The sequence below is a fragment of the Schistocerca serialis genome, chromosome 5 (assembly GCF_023864345.2).
Source record: "Schistocerca serialis cubense isolate TAMUIC-IGC-003099 chromosome 5, iqSchSeri2.2, whole genome shotgun sequence".
NCBI classification, from domain to species: domain Eukaryota; kingdom Metazoa; phylum Arthropoda; class Insecta; order Orthoptera; family Acrididae; genus Schistocerca; species Schistocerca serialis.
In genome coordinates, this window is record NC_064642.1 from 404,382,186 (window position 1) to 404,402,969 (window position 20,784).

Sequence of the window (20,784 nt, forward strand, 5' to 3'; positions counted from 1 at the left end):
TAGTGATATTAAGATAATATTTGAGTTCCGTCTTAAACTTATTTGGCTATCGTATCACAAATATATTAATTTACATTCTTTACACGGATAAAATGACCGTTAAACATTTATTTACTTTCGATCGCAGAATTTTCGCATCGAGTCTTAGAAGATACCTGCGAAAGTATTCGAGGCTTCTGAAAGTTAACATTTAATACTTTTGTCCTGTTCGTGAAATCAACGATGCTTCGCTTAGACAACAGCGGTGTTTTGTAAACTCTGTGGAATATAATACTTGGAAACAGAAATCAGTGTCTGGGGAAGTCGTTAGCAATACAAGAACACTGTGAAATCGGGGAAAATCTAAAGTTTCTTCCTTCTTTACATCATCAAAGGTATGTGATAGAAAATTAATGAGCTGCCTTTGACATGGGTCTTAAATTCACGCCGTGTGTATCGGTACATGTCACGGTATCTCAACTGCAGAACTTAATTCATGAACTTAAATTTTGTTACGTGACCTGAAATCCAACATCGGAAATATCGCCTAGCTTCCAGAAGCATTTAAATGTTACGAGAGAACCGTCATACAAACCGATACAGGCGACATTTTGTACCCATATTAACATGAAAGCTAAAAAGTAGATGCGTACTAAATTTCTACAGCGAAATTGTCAGCAGACTCTTAGTCTATCTTTGTTTTTATGCATTCATAAAACCATTCAGAGATTATAGCTGAAAGGCTCATATTGTATATATTATACTGCACTGATTTATTTTGTTAACCAGTTTTCGGTTGACAAATCCATCGCAGACTATCGTCTATAGTAGGTTCAAGTCTGATGACGGCCATGTCAGCCGAAAAACGGTTAGAAAAAATTCGTACAGCAGAACATACACTATATTGTGTTTCTCCTATATAATTATGGAGTTGTTCTACCAATAAGCGACAGAAGAATCAGTTAACCGGATTCAGTGATATAGTTAGCAGCTTACGCGTGCATATAGACTTACATCTAAATTTCGCTGCTCTGGTCTGGAGCGCAACTTACCTCCAAACCTCAGGTTCTTCAGTCTGCTGCAAAGAAACAAATAAAATAACCTTTAATCTGTAATCATTGGTATTTATAATATTACTACGAAAATAATTCCTTATATTTTTAACTACAGTGATCACAAACGTGCCTGTTTAAGAGTAATTATATGAGGAAAATTTACTGTAGATGGTCGTTTTCAATAGTACGGAAGTATTTGCTAACGTTAACTTACTTGCGACAATGCAGAACGGTGACCATAACGACGGCACCAACAGCTGCTGATACTATCGACACGATAGCGAGAGTGAGTAACCATCCTAGCTTCGTCTCGTTATCTGTAACACAAAACGGTTTACTAATATACTTCTGTACGATTATCTGGTAGCGAACAAGTACTTCTTTCTAGTGTCTGCACAAAGATGTACGTGTTTATGATCAAGCCAAGTTAGCGATTCGTATGATGAATGATGTTTGTCAAATTCTGATAATCTTTGTCGGAATTAGGTCATTCCAACAGCAGTCTCAGTCCTCATTTATGAAAAATACTGTGGCAATGAATGCTGACAGTGTGAATAAAAGTTTACAGATACGCCACAGACGTTTCCCTTTTGGACAGAAATGAATTTTCTGATAAAATATTGTGTGACGTGTTCAGCTATCAAGATATGTACTCAACAGAGGGGTGTTAATTGTCGCAATGAAAGACGAGCTTGCATCTGCCAAACGAAGTCTTTAGCTGGTGCACCTCCATTGAAATACCCAATACCCCATTCCATACGTACTGCCAACCAGCGGCAGCTCGTAGATATACATTCTGGATGTTCACTAATTGTTAAATTCAGATAAATTTGAGAGTGCAAAATTAATAGCATCTGCTGTATAACAGTTACGCTCATTAACATCATATTACAATTTCAGCCGCTGTCAATAATAATAATAATAATAATAATAATAATAATAATTTGCATAACTTGTCTGAAAAAAGGAAGAATTGTTTTGTGGCATTTTGTTGTTTCGTGCATAATTAAGTACAGTCTATGAGGAGAACGAAATAATGTTTAACCTCTCTCACTCTCCGTTTCGCATTTTTGTGTAAGTGGGAGTTTTCGTGCTTTTTTTTTGTTTTTTCGGACAAACGTACAAGATCCCTAATTCTTTTGTTAACAAATTAACTTCTGGGCTGGAAATTAGGCATCCACATAACGGCTGTCGCTTATTATACACTTCTTTCTTAAATGTTCGTTTGTAGTCACGCTTATTTGATTTCGTCACTTTCTCAGGCAACGAGTCTGATCTGGAATGCCCCAGTTTTTTTTTTTTTGCGGCTAACTTTTCCTGGTAATTTTCTTTTCTGTTAGCGCTTAATACGGATTCAACATAGTTAATGTTGGAAGCCGATTCATGCACAGTAGACAACCAACTCCGAATACAAACTGCCGTTTGCGGAAATGATTAAATTCAAGTAGTACTATCTAACAACAAGGTCACTTGACTAGAATACAAATGAGGCGCTGAGAGTCGTAAGGGCCAAAAGCACACTGTCTTCGACCTTCCCCTACCGCCTATTTAAGTGAATATCAGAATAACCAGTGAGACAGCTTTTCGCGAATGTTCAAATAATGGTACAATATGGGCCTACAGTAAAGGTAAACCACAAAATCAACAGATGTCAGAAGCACGAATAAGTGCTACAGTCTCACAATCGACGATGATGTGTTTTAATGGTTCTCAGCGCCTTAAATGGATTACTCTGTGACAAAATCCACAATTTTATGTTCTACATCTCATTCAGAATCCTACAAAATAGGTTTTTCCTCAGTATAACTGTAACAAATACTGATGTCCGACCTAATTTTATTATATAGTGTGTGAATTTGCATTTCTGTGGAGTGTTCTGCCACCTAGCGGGATTTATGGCGAACATAGATAAAAGTCTTAACAATGAAAAATCCAGGATGGAATGTAACAATATGATGAAAAGAAAAGTTGTCACATACCATATCTAGGAGATGTTGAGTCGCAGATAGTGATAACAAAAACAGCCACAAGTAAGCTTTCGTTCAACAAGGTCTTTGTCAAAAATAAACGACAGACACATACTCACGCAAACGCAACTCACACACGGGACAGCAGTCTCTGGTTCAATTTGATATACCGGCACTTATGCAGTTTAGCAGGTACGGAAAAAATTTATCAATTTTTTTCAAAATTTGATCGATTATAGTCAAATTTGATACGCTGATTACGAATACGATATTTATTTTCGCCCCAGTCAATTATTTACATCAAAAAAATTGTTTTAAATTTTTTTTAAATTTTTTTATTTTTCAATATTTTGTCGATATAGTGAATTCTGATGCGCTGATTTCGAATATAACATCCATTTTCATTTTCCTTTGACCGTCGGCGATATCTTCTGCCCGATAAGCGCGGCGCTGCCGATGACGCAACATTGCGTAATACACTAACTAATCAGTATTTTCAAATCATAGGCGGCCGCTGCCGCGGCCGCATTCCAAAAAAAAAAAACTCCCAACCTAACCTCAAGTGGGCTACGCTACAGATCACTTTATTTATGAAAATACAAAGTACAATCACCAACAAACTTTACATATTCACCCACAAAGCTCTCCAAGCCAGATACATTTGGAATGAAAAATTTTTTCCGTACCTGCTAAACTGCATAAGTGCCGATATACCTATATCTCGTAATTTTAAAATTCACCATCATTTTTTTATAAATAATGCACATATTCAGATTATCAACTACTTTGTTACTGATTCCGCTGTACATCCAATGTGAATTTATATCTCAACTGTATCAGATACAGTCCTTCAGAGAACTTCAAAGCCGAATTTTTTTCTGTAAATTTATGAAAAACATTAAGAACAACCTATTACTCGGCACTTTTTAACCGTGTTCCACACGCTTGTTTCACTACGGAGCAGGAAACAGCCTCAATCATTTTCATATTACATATTAACAGCGCGACAATCACATCATAACGGTACAGAGACTGTGACTGAACACGATTTTTGAAATAAAAACTACATATCTAAACCGAGATTAAGAAAAACGTTGATGGCTGTTAATACATCAGAATATCTCAAAATTTCATTTCACGTAACTTAGTAATAAGATATCTAATACATAAGTAGGATCTACTTTCAAAAGCGTGACATCATCATTGTACGTGTGCTACGGCTTCTGACAAATCATCGTGTTTGTGTTTGTTTACTTTGTTATTCTTATGATGGACAGAATAGAGCAGCTGTTGGCTGTCAAATAGTAGACAAACGGAGATAGTTACTATATAGGAGTTTTCTTCCACTGCGTGTTAGACCATACTACTATGTGTCCGTATTGCACGTTCGTGTTTAGAAAGTTAGCATCAAGTGGGAAATTCAGATTTTCACGTTATTCTATGATTTCTAGTGTTAAATGACAGAATTTCCAAATTTTCACTTGTTTTTTTAATGTCTATCATTATCGACTCGAGTCTCAGAGACAGGTATTAGTAATGTTTATTTTTTCCAATTTTAGCTTCCATTCTTTACTTATTACTTCCTGCTTTCTCGTGCCTCAAGTCTCGACAAGTCATCAGGGAGCATACCCAAAGCGTTAATGTTTTTGCTGCCTACAACACAAAAGTTTAAATTAATGACACTATTGTTAACTCTGAAGTAAAGATATCTAATAATTTTTTGCAGATGCAAAATGCATGACAAAAGTAACTGTCCCTGCTATATTATGTATTCTACAATTAATATTTAAAATTTTACTCAAGCTGCTGCCCAGGAGTGATGTTTCTCGTTCTTGGAACAAAAACTATGTTAAACATTAACCCCCAGTACATGGTCTCTTACCGCAGAATTCAAGTATAAGTCGTCCCTATCTCGAGTAATACTGAGAACAAATTGCTGAACAGCATCTGTTACGTTCTTTTCTAATTTATTTTTCTATGCATCCTGTCGCGAGCCAGGTCAGTATATTTGGATAGGAACATACAGAGGGAATGAGAAGTTCTTCGACAGACTCAGGTGGAACCATTTATTTGCTACTCATGCACTCCGTGTCCTACTTAACGTCGTTTTTGGATAAATGAGGGGGCTTGCGCCGAATAATTGAGGGATGTGGACAAAAGGTCGTATGTCAGTGGTGAGTGGGGGAGCGGGTGCACGCGAAGGTTATTTCGACTCAGGATTTGTTTCTTTTATGGCACACTGGCACGTTTGTTACGCGACACGTAAATATTATTGCTTAATTGTATATGACTGTGATACGTGTGTGCGTACTTACAGCGTACAGCACTTAAGTTGCTAATGAGAGAATGGAAAAGTTGAAAGCCGGCGACATCTCCTCTGTCAGTTTTGATCGTACCTGACGGATGCATCACCATCTACAGTTTAGAATTCTCTCAATTCATTAGACCCTGAGGAGAGGTTTAGAATTTAAGTTAGAATATAGTTATAACATCTGGTAACAGGGTTTGCAAACCGTAACCTTCAATCCTCCTGTCAACCAAATCTCGTGCGTATAATTTTCTTCCACTTGAGATTTGAACTGGCTGCTTCGGGATTAAACGCCACCGGAACAATATGTACAGCGATCTCCAGAAATGGTTGCTGAACCGGGTGACTCTGCCTTGTGTTCGTGCCTACTTCTGTTTAGGTAATCAATATCAAAATCATTCCTCTGCCAGTCATTCATCTAGGTTACGAAAGCGATTACAGATAATACCGGACAAAAAATTAATCACCACCAGGATCATACTAATACCGGATAACACCACCTTCAGCCTTGTTAACGACTTCAGCTCGCGGGGATGACAGCCCACAAGTTTCTTCAGCTAGGCCATATCCAGCTGAAGCCACTATTTGATGATAATATGCTGTAGAACTGTTAGGTCCTTTAGAACTACCATATTGTGAGGGTGTTAACTGAGATGTTTCACTTGCTGTTCCAAATAGTCCCAGACATTTTCTGGGACACTAAGATTGGGTGATTTATCGGAGCAATCGAAAAACGGAAAATTGAGGTTTAACGTCCCCTCGACAACTAGTCACTAGAGAGGCATAATCTCGGGTTGTTTGTGAGGATGGGGAAGGAACTTTCAAAGGAACCATCTCGGCATTTGCCTGAAGCGATTTATGGAAATCACGGAAAACCTAAATCAGGATGATCGGACGCTGATTCGTATCGTCTTCCTCCCGAATGTGAGTCCATTGTGCTAAACGCTGCGCAGCTTCGCTAGGTGGGGAATCGAGGTGCGATAGAGCGATAGAGAGGGAAAATAATGTGAACAATTGTAGCGATGGGGTGGTTGTGTTTGACGGTCAACAACGCAGGTAAGACACGCGTCGTGCTGGACTCGGCTATGCAGTACGGAATAGGCATAAGTGCAGGTTGTATACGAGTAGTGCCCACTTCGTATTTGCATTCAGAGGCCGAGGTCGACGAGAAATGAAGGACCTAACAGAGTTACAAAGGCGGAAGATTGTGGAGGCCCGATTAACTGGAGCACCAGTAACCAAGACAACGAACTTATAGAATGTTTCAAGAGCAGCTGTTTCAACAACCATGACAGCCTACACAAAACATGACGAGTTGCTATACCGAAACCATTAGTGACGACAACCAACGCAAAGAAGCGTAAAACATGGCGTCAGGAGCATAAATCGTGGACGGATGATCAGTGGAAACACGTCAAATGGTCCGACGAGTCAGCGTTTCCGTTATTTCCAACATCAGGCCGGGTTTACATCTGGAGAACGCCAAAAGAAGCCTAGAATCCTCACTGCTTGATTCCATCGGTTAAGCATGGAGGTGGAAGCGTGATGGTGTGGGTAGCCATGTCAGGTATTGTTACGGTTCTATCATTACTCTCAATTCCGTGTTACAGCCAACGATTATGTGAACATTTTAGGTGATCAGGTGCACTTCATGATTAAAATGTTGTTGCCCAACAATGATGGCATATTTCAGGACGATAATGCACCCATTCACACAGCCAGGACAATACAATCGTGGTATGAGGAGCATGCAACTGAACCGCAGCGTCTTCCCGGGGCAGTACAGTTCCCGGACTCGAACGTTATCAAACCCTTGTGAGCACTATTGGAGCGCAGACTCCGGAGCAGATTTTCGCTTCCCTCGTCGCTACAGCAATTAGAAGAGGTTCTGATCGAGGAGTGGCATAACATTTCACTGGAGACTATACAACCATTACGTCCCAGTATTTCAAGAAGAATCGCAGATGTACTATGGGCAAATGGGGGTCCAACCCCTTATTAATGAATCATTCCCATATAAGTACGGGTGTTCCCATTTTTTTCGTATCCCCTGTATGCTTGCGGCTTTGTGAACACGGCTTTTGTCATCTTGGAAGACAGAGGTGTCTACAGTATACTCATCATGAAGATGTGGAAGAAAGAGCAACACTTGCTCACCGAGAACGTTGAAATAGGCATCCTGGTCCACGTTCGCGGTAGCGTGAATGAGCGGACCCAAGTCGTGATAAGAAAAATACCCCCAAAACATCGCAGAAATATCTTCAACCTAAACTACAATTTCCACATACCGAAGTTTAAACGCCTCATTGCGTGTTCGTTGCACTTGACGCCTTGCAACATTAGGAAAGGGGCGAAATTACGACTCTTCAGACCACACGCCTCCCAGTCAGTTGTCTGTGTTGTTTGGCCCTTTGAATACGTGCCTCTTTATGTGCCACTGTGAGCAGTGGCCTTTTTCGACGTACCTGGCTCCTGATGTTTACTGCAAGCAGTTCCCTTCACAATGTTCGCTTGGTAGCTGGTTGTGATGGATCTGTATTCACTGACAGTAGCGATGCCTGCCGGGTCTGAAATCGATTGTTATTGGCAGTACGTGATACTCCTCTCCAGTCCCAATCAGTTGGAAACTTTTTACGGGCTCTATTATTATACCGAGAGTTACATTATTCCTTGTAGGCAAGTTAGACAACTTGCGATGATACGCAACAAATTGGGTTGGTTGGTTGGTTGGTTGTTGTGGGGAAGGAGACCAGACAGCGAGGTCATTGGTCTCATCGGATTAGGGAAGGATGGGGAAGGAAGTCGGCCGTGCCCTTTGAAAGGATCCATCCCGGCATTTACCTGGAGCGATTTAGGGAAATCACGGAAAACCTAAATCAGGATGGCTGGACGCGGGATTGAACCGTCGTCCTCCCGAATGCGAGTCCAGTGTCTAACCACTGCGCCACCTCGCTCGGTAACAAATTGGGCAACTCCATTCACGGTGTGGTCGTGGGCCATGTAAACACTATAGCTTTTTCCTGTCATTCTGTCAAGTCTCCAAGCCAATCCATCTTACTGCGCAGATTCCATACAACTGACTGGCATGTACACACCACTTCGCTATCACTGCTTACGTCAACGGTGGAGGGCAATAAGATAGCGTGCAACCAGTTCTAGACTAGTGTTCTCTTTTAATATGGTGACGAACATCTTGTCCTACGGAGTAAATGGTAGTGGGACAATACCTGACGTCATTGGAAAGTCCCTAACGGATTCCGACCCCAACATTCAGCATGCACTATGATCTGTCTCAAGAACTCAGTTTAGACGAATCAGGGAAGGTCACAGCACCATATCGCAGCTGCAGGCAACCCTTGCCCTCAGGCCCAACACTAGAACGTTCAAAAGGGTCAAAATGTACTTTCATTATATTGAAGAACAGCGCATTTCGCAAAATTGATTATGTTTTTTTCCAGTTTTCGCCTTTAACGCCCAGAGTGGTCACACTGACCCCTTTAAGATAATATTTTAATTTTGTTTATTGGTATGCCCTACTTTTATTTAATGCACTGACGAACTTGAGCAATTTTACTTTATGGTGCTGTAATTAACTTTTGTCTGTATTATTGTGGTACGAATGGATAACAAAGGATTCAATACAATTGACCTTTGCTTGTCATTCCCTTGCAAGAATAAGTTTATTTCTTGAATTCCCTTATTGAATCCATTTTGTTTTGCCAAGTAATAACGAACTTTTATTCATATTATTGAAGTGCAAATGTTGAATGGTTTGTACCATGTTTCAATGCACTGATGTGTTCTTTATATTATGTGTCAATATCCTGCACAGGATAAGGTAGCATGGAGAGCTGCATCAAACCAGTTTCAGGACTGAAGACCACAACAACAACATCCTGCAGTCATTCCAATGTATATTTTTTCACGATCTCTGCAACCGAGCTGATAGATACCAGATTGTTGGTATCTGTCTGGTTTTGATTTCAGTTTTGGGATGGTCTTTTGCACTGGGTTCCTGGTTTTGTAAGCAATGTTTATGCCCCTTTTTTTAAAAAAATATGTTACCTATTTAGTGTGTGAATTTATTGTGGTTGGTCACTGTATGCCATTTTTCGTGGTAGTGCCGGTTGTATGTGTTGGTGTGGTCTGATTAGTTTTTTCATTATTTACGATTTTATTTTCCTGTTTAATTTGTCTGCCGTTGTTTCTTTGTGTCCATTTTTAATATTAATTGTTTTATAATTGCCAGCTCTTTTTGTAATCAGAGGTGTTGAGGAGGATCCTCTTGAGTCTGTTCAACATGTATCTGATTGCTGTTGTTTTTGATTGTGCAGGTGGTTTGAGGTTGCATTTAAAATAGCGTCACTTTTTGTGGGTTTTCTGTATATGTCACATGTTTGTTTGTTATCTTCTTTTCTTATGGTTATATCTAGGAAGTGGAGCGAGTTTTTGTGTTGTTCTGCTGATGTGAACTTCATGTTTTTGTGTGCAGTTTTTATGTCTTTGTGTAGTTCCTGTATTCCGTTTTTATGTTCATCTACCATGCATATTATGTCATCCATGTGCCTGTACCAGTAGATGACATTGCAGCTTTTCTTTGTTATTGTGTCTTCTTATTTCGAGAAAGAGCTGGCCATTATAAAACAAATAGCATTAAACATGGACACAAAAAAACGGTAGAGAAACTAAATAGGGAGAAAGTAAAGACACAGATAATGTAAAAACCAATGAAACCACACCAATACATACAACCGACATTACCACAAAAAATGGCATACTGTGATCTACGACAACAAATTCGCACATAAAATAGATAACATACTAAAGAAAAAAATAACAAGGCTTCAACACTGCTTACAAAATGAAGAACTTAGTACAAAAGAACATCCCAAAACTGAAATCAAAACCAGATAGACACCAACAATATGGTATCTATCAGCTCAGTTGCAGAGATCGTAAAAAAATATACATTTGAATGACTGGCAGGAGATTTGATGTATAATACTTCTATAAAAAAACACGTCAGAGCACTGAAACACAATACAAATCATTCAACAATTGCAGATAATCTAAAACAGAAGTACCACAGAGCAAGCAATATCGAAAAATATATGAACACCATAACAATCAGTAAAGGCAGAGATCTCCTCCCTTTCCAAGAAAATTTCCTCATAACAAAGCATTAACACGAAATAAACAGCTTCCCAATGACCAAATAAATATTGTAAATTAGACACTATATAAAATAATTGAAAAAATCGCTTGAAAAAGAAAAAAAGCATTTTCCATGCTTCACCCTCTCCCACCCAATTTCCCCCCCCCCCCCCCCCCCCGGTTTCATTTCACTTTCTTGCTCCTCATCTTTACCTCCAACACACTCTCCTTCACATTACTATGCTCTTATGTCCACACTACTATGCTCTTATGTCTGTTCATCTTTCATTCTCCATCCTCATTACAAATAAACAAAAAATACTTCATCACTATTCCATCATTACTCTTCCACAGTATATAAATACACAGCAGTGTATAGTAAACTAAAAAAAAGTATGGGTCAAAGACAAACTTGTGACGATATTTATTGGCATCACCACAAAACACAATACTCATTTAGAAGTACAAAAATAAACAGTAAACAGTGGTGCACAAAAAGTGTGCTATGAGCAACGTTAATAATTCATAGTTCTGCAGAGCAACGAAAAATTAGACTGCGAGTATCTGTGTCTAATGAAGAAAGGCACCAGACGGTTAGCAGGCGGCATTTCCTTTTGCAGGCGAGAAACCAAAAAGAAATCATCGTAAGTAAAAACCAACGAATTGTTAACGAATTATTTTTCGATCTTAAAAACACATCAAACTGTAAATATCTTTAATTATAAACCACTCATGATGCTTTACCTCAATAAATCGAAACGCGTCTGGGGAAAATAACACGCTTGTACTTAAGAGTTGTAACGATCGAATGAAAATACCCTTAAAAGTACCAAATGTTTTTAACAGATCTTTACAATGAGCTCGACTACAATTTTTTATTATGGCCCTTCTCTGCTACTGAAAATTGTGTTCGTATTTCGCGCGTTTGTTCTCCAAAAAAGAATGCCATAGCTAAGAATTGAGTGTACATTTGAACTGTTTGTAACTAAGAGACACTGTCTATTGCCTACTGATGACAGGACTCTAAGGGCATAACATGCCGAAGATATTCTGCTTGCAACTTAGTCGTATGTATTCACACCACTTCATCTGAGAATTAATATCCACCCGTAGAAATTTCACATTTGTTACACAGTCTATAGAACTGCTGTCTACATTTAGTTAAACTATGTACTTTTCCCTCTTCAAACTGAAATTCATGACATTGGTTTTTTTACGTTCTTTATTGGTTACTGAAAAATTGTAAACTTCCTGAGGGTTTAATCTGATTTCTCTGCAAGGAGTTCACTTGTTTTCACAGTGACTATAATACAGGGTGATTCAAAAAGAATACCACAACTTTAAAAATGTGTATTTAATGAAAGAAACATAATATAACCTTCTGTTATACATCATTACAAGGAGTATTTAAAAAGGTTTTTTTCACTCAAAAACAAGTTCAGAGATGTTCAATATGGCCCCCTCCAGACACACGAGCAATATCAACCCGATACTCCAACTCGTTCCACACTCTCTGTAGCATATCAGGCGTAACAGTTTGGATAGCTGCTGTTATTTCTCGTTTCAAATCATCAATGGTGGCTGGGAGAGGTGGCCGAAACACCAGATCCTTAACATACCACCATAAGAAAAAATCGCAGGGGGTAAGATCAGGGCTTCTTGGAGGCCAGTGATGAAGTGCTCTTGTCACGGGCTGCCTGGCGGCCGATCCATCGCCTCGGGTAGTTGACGTTCAGGTAGTTACGGACTCTCCATACAGTTGATTGTGTAATTTGCAGCTCTCTGCTAGCTCTGCGAGTCGATTTTCCTGGGCTGCGAACAAATGCTTGCTGGATGCGTGCTACATTTTCATCACTCGTTCTCGGCCGTCCAGAACTTTTCCCTTTGCACAAACACCCATTCTCTGTAAACTGTTTATACCAACGTTTAATACACCACCTATCAGGAGGTTTAACACCATACTTCGTTCGAAATGCGCGCTGAACAACTGTCGTCGATTCACTTCTGCCGTACTCAATAACACAAAAAGCTTTCTGTTGAGCGGTCGCCATCTTAGCATCAACTGACGCTGACGCCTAGTCAACAGCGCCTCAAGCGAACAAATGTACAACTAAATGAAACTTTATAGCTCCCTTAATTCGCCGACAGATAGTGCTTAGCTCTGCCTTTTGTCGTTGCAGAGTTTTAAATTCCTAAAGTTGTGGTATTCTTTTTGGATCACCCTGTACTGCTATCATCAGAAAACAGGATTTTTTTGCACATGACTAACGCTACTGGGAACATCAGGAACTGGTTGGTCATAATATGCTACCCCGAGGAACTCTGGTTCTGATGATTATTATACTAAAAGTTAAGACTTATTTGAGGTATGCTTTATCTCTGTTCTTTGTACCTTATCTGCTATGTATGAATGGAACCGGTCATTAGCTACCCCTCTTATTACTAATGCTTCTAGCGTACTCTGTGACACTGATGAAATTCTCTGGCAGTTGTCCTTTCTGTGGTTTAAAAATACGTAACAACTACAGTAGCTTCAGTCTGTCGGCTCCTTCTTAAGATGGCCTAAAGGTATACGACAGAAATTCGAGGGGCATTCACACTGTCAACCTTCTAAACTACGAGGGGTTTTCAAGAAGTAACCAATTTTTCTCGGACAGTTCGGTTGAAAAAACATGCAGCTTGTTGTGGGACATCTTGAAATATTCCCACTTCAGCGCCTATAGTTTCATAAACTTACGATAAGTGGCAGCGCTATACGTAGCCTTGAAAATGGCGTCTGTAACGGAGGTGCGTTCCACGCAGATAGCTGTCAATGGTGTCTTTTGGCGGAAAACCAGGGTATCGCTGGTATTCGTAGGAGCTTGGAGAATGTATGCGGAGACCTGGCAGTTAACAAAGTCGTTGGGTGAGGGTCTGTTATCATCGCAATAAGATCGCGCGAACCTGTCCGATCTCCAGCGTGTCGGTCGGTTGCACACAGCTGCGACTCCTGCTATATTTGGAACGCGCGGGTACTCTGATTCGAGATTATCGACGGATCACAGTCAAACACCTCGCTACACTACACTCGTCCACTAGTTGGAGCACTCAAAAATGTGTACCCGCTGGGTTTCTCGTTGCCCAACAAAAGACCACAATGAGCAACGAAGAACCATCCGTGAGGAATTTTTTGCGCCTTACAAGGCTAGTCGTGACAATTTTTTGTCGAACATCATGTAACTAGGCTGTTTAGGTCTTCATATTGGATCTGGCTCTGAGCACTATGGGACTCAACTGCTGTGGTCATCAGTCCCCTAGAACTTCGAACTACTTAAACCTAACTAACCTAAGGACATCACACACACCCATGCCCGAGGCAGGATTCGGACCTGCGATCGTAGCAGCAGCGCGGGTCCGGACTGGAGCGCCTAGAACCGCACGGCCACCGCGGCCGGCTTTATGTTGGTAACGCCACGTAGCGCTATGTATGAAAATAACTGGCTGTGTGCAGTCTGTAGCTGGTTGGCATTGTTGTAATATTCGCTATTGTAGTGTTGGGCAGTTGGATGTGAACAGCGCGTAGCGTTGCGCAGTTGGAGGTGAGCCGCCAGCAGTGGTGGATGTGGGGAGAGAGATGGCAGAGTTTTGAGAGCGGATGATCTGGATTTGTGTCCATCAGACTGGATGTCATGAATTGATATATATATTATGACTTTTGAACACAATTAAGGTAAATACATTGGTTGTTCTCTATCAAAATCTTTCATTTGATAACTACGCTTGTCAGTAGTTAGTGACTTCAGTAGTTAGAATCTTTTATTTAGCTGGCAGTATTGGTGCTCGCTGTATTGCAGTAGATCGAGTAATGAAGATTTTTGTGATGTAAGTGATTCATGAAAGGTATAGGTTATTGTTAGTCAGGGCCTTTCTTTTGTAGGGATTATTGAAAGTCAGATTGCGTTGCGCTAAAAAAATATTGTGTGTCAGTTTAGTGATGATCAGAATAAGTAAAGAGAGAACTGCCTGACAAGGGAACCTCCCCATCGCACCCCCCTCAGATTTAGTTAAGTTGGCACAGTGGATAGGCCTTGAAAAACACAGATCAATCGAGAAAACAGGAAGTTGTTTGGAACTATGAAAAAAACAAGCAAAATATACAAACTGAGTAGTCCATGCGCAAGATAGGCAACGTCAAGGATAGTGTGAGCTCAGAACCGCCGTGGTCCCGTGGTTAGCGTGAGCAGCTGCGAAACGAGAGGTCCTTGGTTCAAGTCTTCCCTCGAGTGGAAGGTTTACCTTCTTTATGTTCGCAAAGTTATGATCTGTCCGTTCGTTCATTGACGTGTCTGTTCACTGTAGTAAGTTTAGTGTCTGTGATTTGCGACCGCACCGCAAAACCGTGCCATTAGTAGACGAAAGGACGTGCCTCTCCAATGGGAACCGAAAACATTTGATCGCAAGGTCATAGTTCAACCGATTCCTCCACAGGAAAACGCGTCTGATATATTCTATACGACACAGGTGACGGCATGTGCGTCACATGACAGGAATATGTTGTCGACCCACCTAACTTGTACACTTGGCGAATGGGTAAAAAGATTCTTCTACCTTGCCCGATTTAGGTTTTCTTGTGGATGTGATAATCACTCCCAAAAACGTGATGAAAACATAAGAGTTTGACACGTAAACTGCACAAAATGAATGCAACAGTTTCACAGTCGCACAGTTTTCCCTGTGCTCTGTCAAAACATATGTTTTTAACGTTTTCAAATTTTTCCGCGTGTAGACCGTCAAATCTTGCATATGTCCAAGCAAATCTGAACATGTCCTGGAATGTTGGAGAGCGAAGTTGAGTATGTGTGAGTGCCTGAACTTTGATAATTGTCTGAAAATAAAAAGTTAGACCTTTCACTTAAGGACTTAAGGGAAGACTTGAACTAAGGATCTCTCGTTTCGCAGCTGCTCACGTTAACCACGGGACCACTATCCCTGATGTTGCCTATCTTGCGCATGGACTACTCAGTTTGTATATTTTGCTTCCTGTTTTCTCGATTGATCTGTGTTCAGTTTTCAAGGCATATCCACTGTGCCAACTTATAATTAAATCTGAGGGGGGTGCGATGGGGAGGTTCCCTTGTGAGTACGTTCAGTTTTACTCAGCTGTTTGAAAATCTAATAACGTAAAAGGTTTATCAGCACAATCATTCATAAAGTTTTCTAAAGGAAGGTTTCAGTCATCACGGGCGATGAAACATGGATTCATCACTTCGAGTTGGAAACAAAACAGCAATGCATCGAGTGGTGTCACACCATCTCTCCTCTGAAGAACAATTTCAAAGCTGCACACTCAGCTGGTAAATTCATGGCGACGGTCTTCCGGGACTCTGAAGGGTTATTCTGTTTGATGCCCCCTCATGGCGCAACGGTCAACTCTGAAGTGCTGCCATCAAGAAACTGAAGAAACGACTTCGCGTGTTCGTCACCACGTAATTGCTAATGAACTCCGCCTCCCTCATGACAACGCAAGACTTCATACAAGTCTCACAAAACTTGATTGGACTGTTATTCCTCGTCCACTATACAGCTCGGATCTCACACCTTCCGACTTGCATTTGTCTGGACCAATGGAAGATGCAAATCGCGCGAAGCAGTACGTGGATGATGGGGAGGTTATTGATACAGCAAGACGTTGGCTCCGACATCAACCGGCGGTGTGGTACCATGAGAGCATAGAGGACCTCCCAGTAAGCTGGCGTAAGGCAGTCGCATTGAATGGAGATAATGTTGAAAAGTAGGCTTTTGTAGCCAAAATGGTGAGGAATAATATGGTGCACTGGAATACTGAATAAAACCAACCTGCCTTCAGAAAAAAATTTCTTGTATTACTTATCGAACGTCCGTCATATTAGAAGAAGAAATGAAGTGTACGCGGCTGCGCTCCCGACGTTAATTGGAAATTGTGTGCGTGAGGAATGTGATGAATAGGAAATTGGTGTCGAAACTTGGCTCTAGGAGTACCCAGCGTCATCAGTGAGCTCAGCGTAGCAATTGGCGCTCTGTCGCAGAAGATTGGGCTTATTTTTTTAATAATCCCGTACACCACCGTACGATGGCGAGCGTCGCCAACGACTTGCGCGGCCAGAAGCGAGCAGCAGGCTGACCTGGTGGTTCGTCGGCGGAGAAGACGGGAGTCCGCGCGCGCCACGCCCAGGCGCACAGGTCGCACGTGGTGAGCCCGTCGGGCGCCGCGGAGTCGTCGAGGAAGTGCGGCCGCGGCGGCGGCGGGACGAAGGCGCCCGACCACAGGGCCGCCGCGTCGCCGTCGCCGTCCAGCGGCAGCGACAGCGCGTCCTCCTCCGGCGCGCCCGCCCACCAGTCGCTCTGGTTGCACGGCTCCACGCCCGCCTGCACACACCGGCGTTCTGCTCACAGCCACCCGCTAACACGTAGGGAAATTCTACTCTGAAGTACCAAAGAAATTGGTATACGCATGCGTATCCAAATGCAGAGATATGTAAACAGGCAGAATGCGGCGCTGGGGTCGGCAACGCCTATATACACTACTGGCCATTTAAATTGCTACACCACGAAGATGACGTGCTACAGACGCGAAATTTAACCGACAGGAAGAAGATGCTGTGATATGGAAATAATTTAGCTTTTCAGAGTATTCACACAAGGTTGGCGCCGGAGGCGACACCTACAACGTGCTGACATGAGGAAAGTTTCCAAGCGATTTCTCATACACAAACAGCAGTTGCCTAGTGATACGTTGTTGTGATGCCTCGTGTAAGGAGGACAAATGCGGACCATCACGTTTCCGACTTTGATAAATATCGGATTGTGCCTATCGCGATTGCGGTTTATCGTATCGCGACATTGCTGCTCCGCGTTGGTCGAAATCCAACGACTGCTAGCAGAATATGGAATCGGTGGGTTCTGTTCAGGAGGATAATACAGAACGCCGTGCTGGATCCCAACGGCCTCGTATCACTAGCAGTCGAGATGACATCTCGATCCCTGAGTCAACAGATGGGGACGTTTGCAAGACAACAACCATCCGCACGAACAGTTCGACGACGTTTGCAGCAGCATCGACTATCAGCTCGGAGACAATTGCTGCGTTTACCCTTGACGCTGCATCACAGACAGGAGCGCCTACGATGGTGTACTCAACGACGTACCTGTGTGCACGAATGGCAAAACGTCATTTTTTCGGATGAATCCAGGTTCTGTTTACAGCATCATGATGGTCGCATCCGTGTTTGGCGACATCGCGGTGAACGCACATTGGAAGCGTGTATTCGTCATCGCCATACTGGCGTATCATCCGACGTGATGGTATGGGATGCCATTGGTTACACGTCTCGGTCACCTCTTGTTCGCATTGACGGCAGTTTGAACAGTGAACGTTACATTTCAGATGTGTTACGACCCGTGGCCCTACCTTTCATTCGATCTCTGCGAATCCCTACATTTTAGCAGGATAATGCACGACCGCATGTTGCAGGTCCTGCACGGGCCTTTCTGGATACAGAAAATGTTCGACTGCTGTCCTGGCCAGCACATTCTCCAGATTTCTCACCAACTGAAAACGTCTGGTCAATGGTGGCCGAGCAACTGGCTCGTCACAATACGCCAGTCATTACTCTTGATGAACTGTGGTATCGTGTTGAAGCTGCTTGGGCAGCTGTACCTGTACACGCCGTTCTAGCTCTGTTTGACTCAATGCCGAGGCGTATCAAGGCCATTATTACGGCCAGAGGTGGTTGTTCTGGGTACTGATTTCTCAGGATCTATGCACTCAAATTGCGTGGAAATGTAATCACATGTCAGTTCTAGTATAATATATTTGTCCAATGAATACCCGTTTATCTTCTGCATTTCTTCTTGGTGTAACAATTTTAATGGCCAGTAGTGTAAGACAACAAGTGTCTGGCTTAGTTGTTACATAGGTTACTGCTGCTACAATGGCAATTTATCAAGATTTAAGTGAGTTTGTTGTGGTGTTATAGTCGGCGCACGAGCGATGGGACACAGCATTCCGGTGGTAGCGATGAAGTGGGGATTTTCCCGTACGACCATTCCACGGTACGAGTGTACCGTGAACATCAGGAATCCGGTAAAATCAAATCTCCGACACCGCTTCTGTCGGAAGAAGATCCTACAAGAACGGGACCGACGACGACTGAAGAGAATCGTCCAACGTGACAGAAGTGCAACCCTTCCGCAGAGTGTTGCAGATTTCAGTGCTTAGCCATCAACAAATGTCACCTTGCGAACTATTTAACGGAACATCATCGATAGGCGCTTTCAGAGCCGAAGGCCCACTCGTGTACCCTTGATGACTGCACGACACAAAGCCTTACGCCTGGCCTGGGTCTGTCAATTCCGACGTTAGACTGTTGATGACTGGAAACATGTTGCCTGGTCGGACGAGTCTCGTTTCAGATTGTATCGAACGGATGGACGTGTACGGGTTTGGAGACAACCTCATGAATCCATGGACCCTGCATGTCACTAGGGGACTGTTCAAGCTGGTGGAGGCTATCTAATAGTGTGGGACGAGTGCCGTTGGAGTGTATGGGACCCCTGATACATCTACATACGACTCTGACCGGTGACACATGCGTAAGCATCCTGTGTGATCATCTGCATCCAATCATGTCCATTGTGCATTCCGATGAACTTGGGCGATTCCGGCAGGACAATGCGACACCCCACACGTTCTAAATTGCTACAGAATGGCTCCAGGAACACTCTCCTGAGTTTAAACACTTCCGCTGGCCACCTAACTTCCCAGACATGAACATTGAGCATCTTTGGGATGCCTTGCAACGTGCTGTTCAGAAGAGATCTCCATCCCCTTCTACTCTTACGGATTTATGGACAGCCCTGCAGGATTCAGGCCTTAGTTGAGCCCGTGTGATGTCGTGTTGCGGCACTTCTGCCTGCTCGCGGGGGCCCTACACCATATTAGGCACGTGCACCAGCTTCTTTGGCTCTTCAGTGTACAGTTATAGTTATAGTCTGCAAGCTACATTACGGTATGTGTGCGGAGGGTACTTTGTGTACCATTGTCAAAAAATGGTTCAAATGGATCTGAGCACTATGGGACTCAACATCTTAGGTCATAAGTCCCCTAGAACTTAGAACTACTTAAACCTAACTAACCTAAGGACATCACACACACCCATGCCCCAGGCAGGATTCGAACCTGCGACCGTAGCAGTCCCGCGGTTCCGGACTGCAGCGCCAGAACCGCTAGACCACCGCGGCCGGCTACCATTGTCACTTCTTTCTTTTCTTGTTCCAGTCGCGTATGGTTAGCGGGAAGAAGGGATTGCCGCGTGGACTCGAACCTCTCTAATCCTGCCTTCATCGTCTTTTCGCAAGCTATATGAGGTGTGATCAAATTGTAAATAGAATTTTTGTTTTTCTTAAAGAATCTTTATTTATTCATCATCAACATCAACTTTGTTCCCTTCAGAATAATCCTCCTAAGATATATTACACTTGTGCAAGCGCTTTTCCAATCTTGGAAGCACTTCTGGAACTCATTTTTTGTTATGGTGTTGAGTTTCTACAGCACTTCTATTTTTATCTCATCAATGGCGGTAAAACGATGTCAGATGTTCAAATGTGTGTGTGAAATCTTATGGGACTTAACTGCTAAGGTCATCAGTCCCTAAGCTTACACACTACTTAACCTAAATTATCCTAAGGACAAACACACACACCCATGCCCGAGGGAGGACTCGAACCTCCGCCGGGCCCAGCCGCACAGTCCATGACTGCAGCGCCCAAGACCGCTCGGCTAATCCCGCGCGGCTAAAACGATGTCATTTCATGGTTCTCTTCAGCCTCGGGAATGGAAAGAAGTCAAAGGGGGCCATGCCCGGTGAATACAGTGACAGAACAGTTTTTTTTCTTTTTTTTGTCAAAAGGTCACGCACAATCGTTGAGGTGTGAGCAGGAGTATTATCGTGAGGCAATGTGCAGGAGCGATTTTGCCACGATTCTGGTCGTTTTCTTCAGACTGCTTCACACAAACAGCGCATAACTTATATGCAGTATTCCTTATTGGCCGTGCGACCATAAGGCAAGAACCGAGGTCTACGAGAAAGACAGGCCGCGGCGCGTACGTCACGAGGTTAGGCCTGAGCTCGTTCGCTCGCTCACTTCAGCAAACTACTTTTCTACACCTTTTAACTCGTAACTACGTGTGTACATACAAACGAGAATTGCATCTTCTATTGGAATCCGCTATTATTGAGTCTTACTGTTATTAGTCCTACAATGATCGAAGTCCATAGGCCTACTTATAATTTGTTACGGCTGT

At 42.4% G+C, this 20,784-nt stretch overlaps 1 protein-coding gene across 1 annotated transcript in view; it reads right to left on the minus strand.

Annotated features, from left to right (window-relative positions):
- Positions 1–20,784, minus strand: part of LOC126481488 (uncharacterized) — a 226,385-nt gene that overhangs the window by 13,718 nt on the left and 191,883 nt on the right. Inside the window, exons 2-4 of the mRNA XM_050105268.1 lie at positions 16,604–16,847; positions 1,249–1,351; positions 1,032–1,057 (exon numbers count right to left, since the gene is read on the minus strand). Coding sequence (XP_049961225.1) covers positions 1,032–1,057; positions 1,249–1,351; positions 16,604–16,847 — 373 coding nt within the window. The remainder of the gene's footprint in view (positions 1–1,031; positions 1,058–1,248; positions 1,352–16,603; positions 16,848–20,784) is intronic.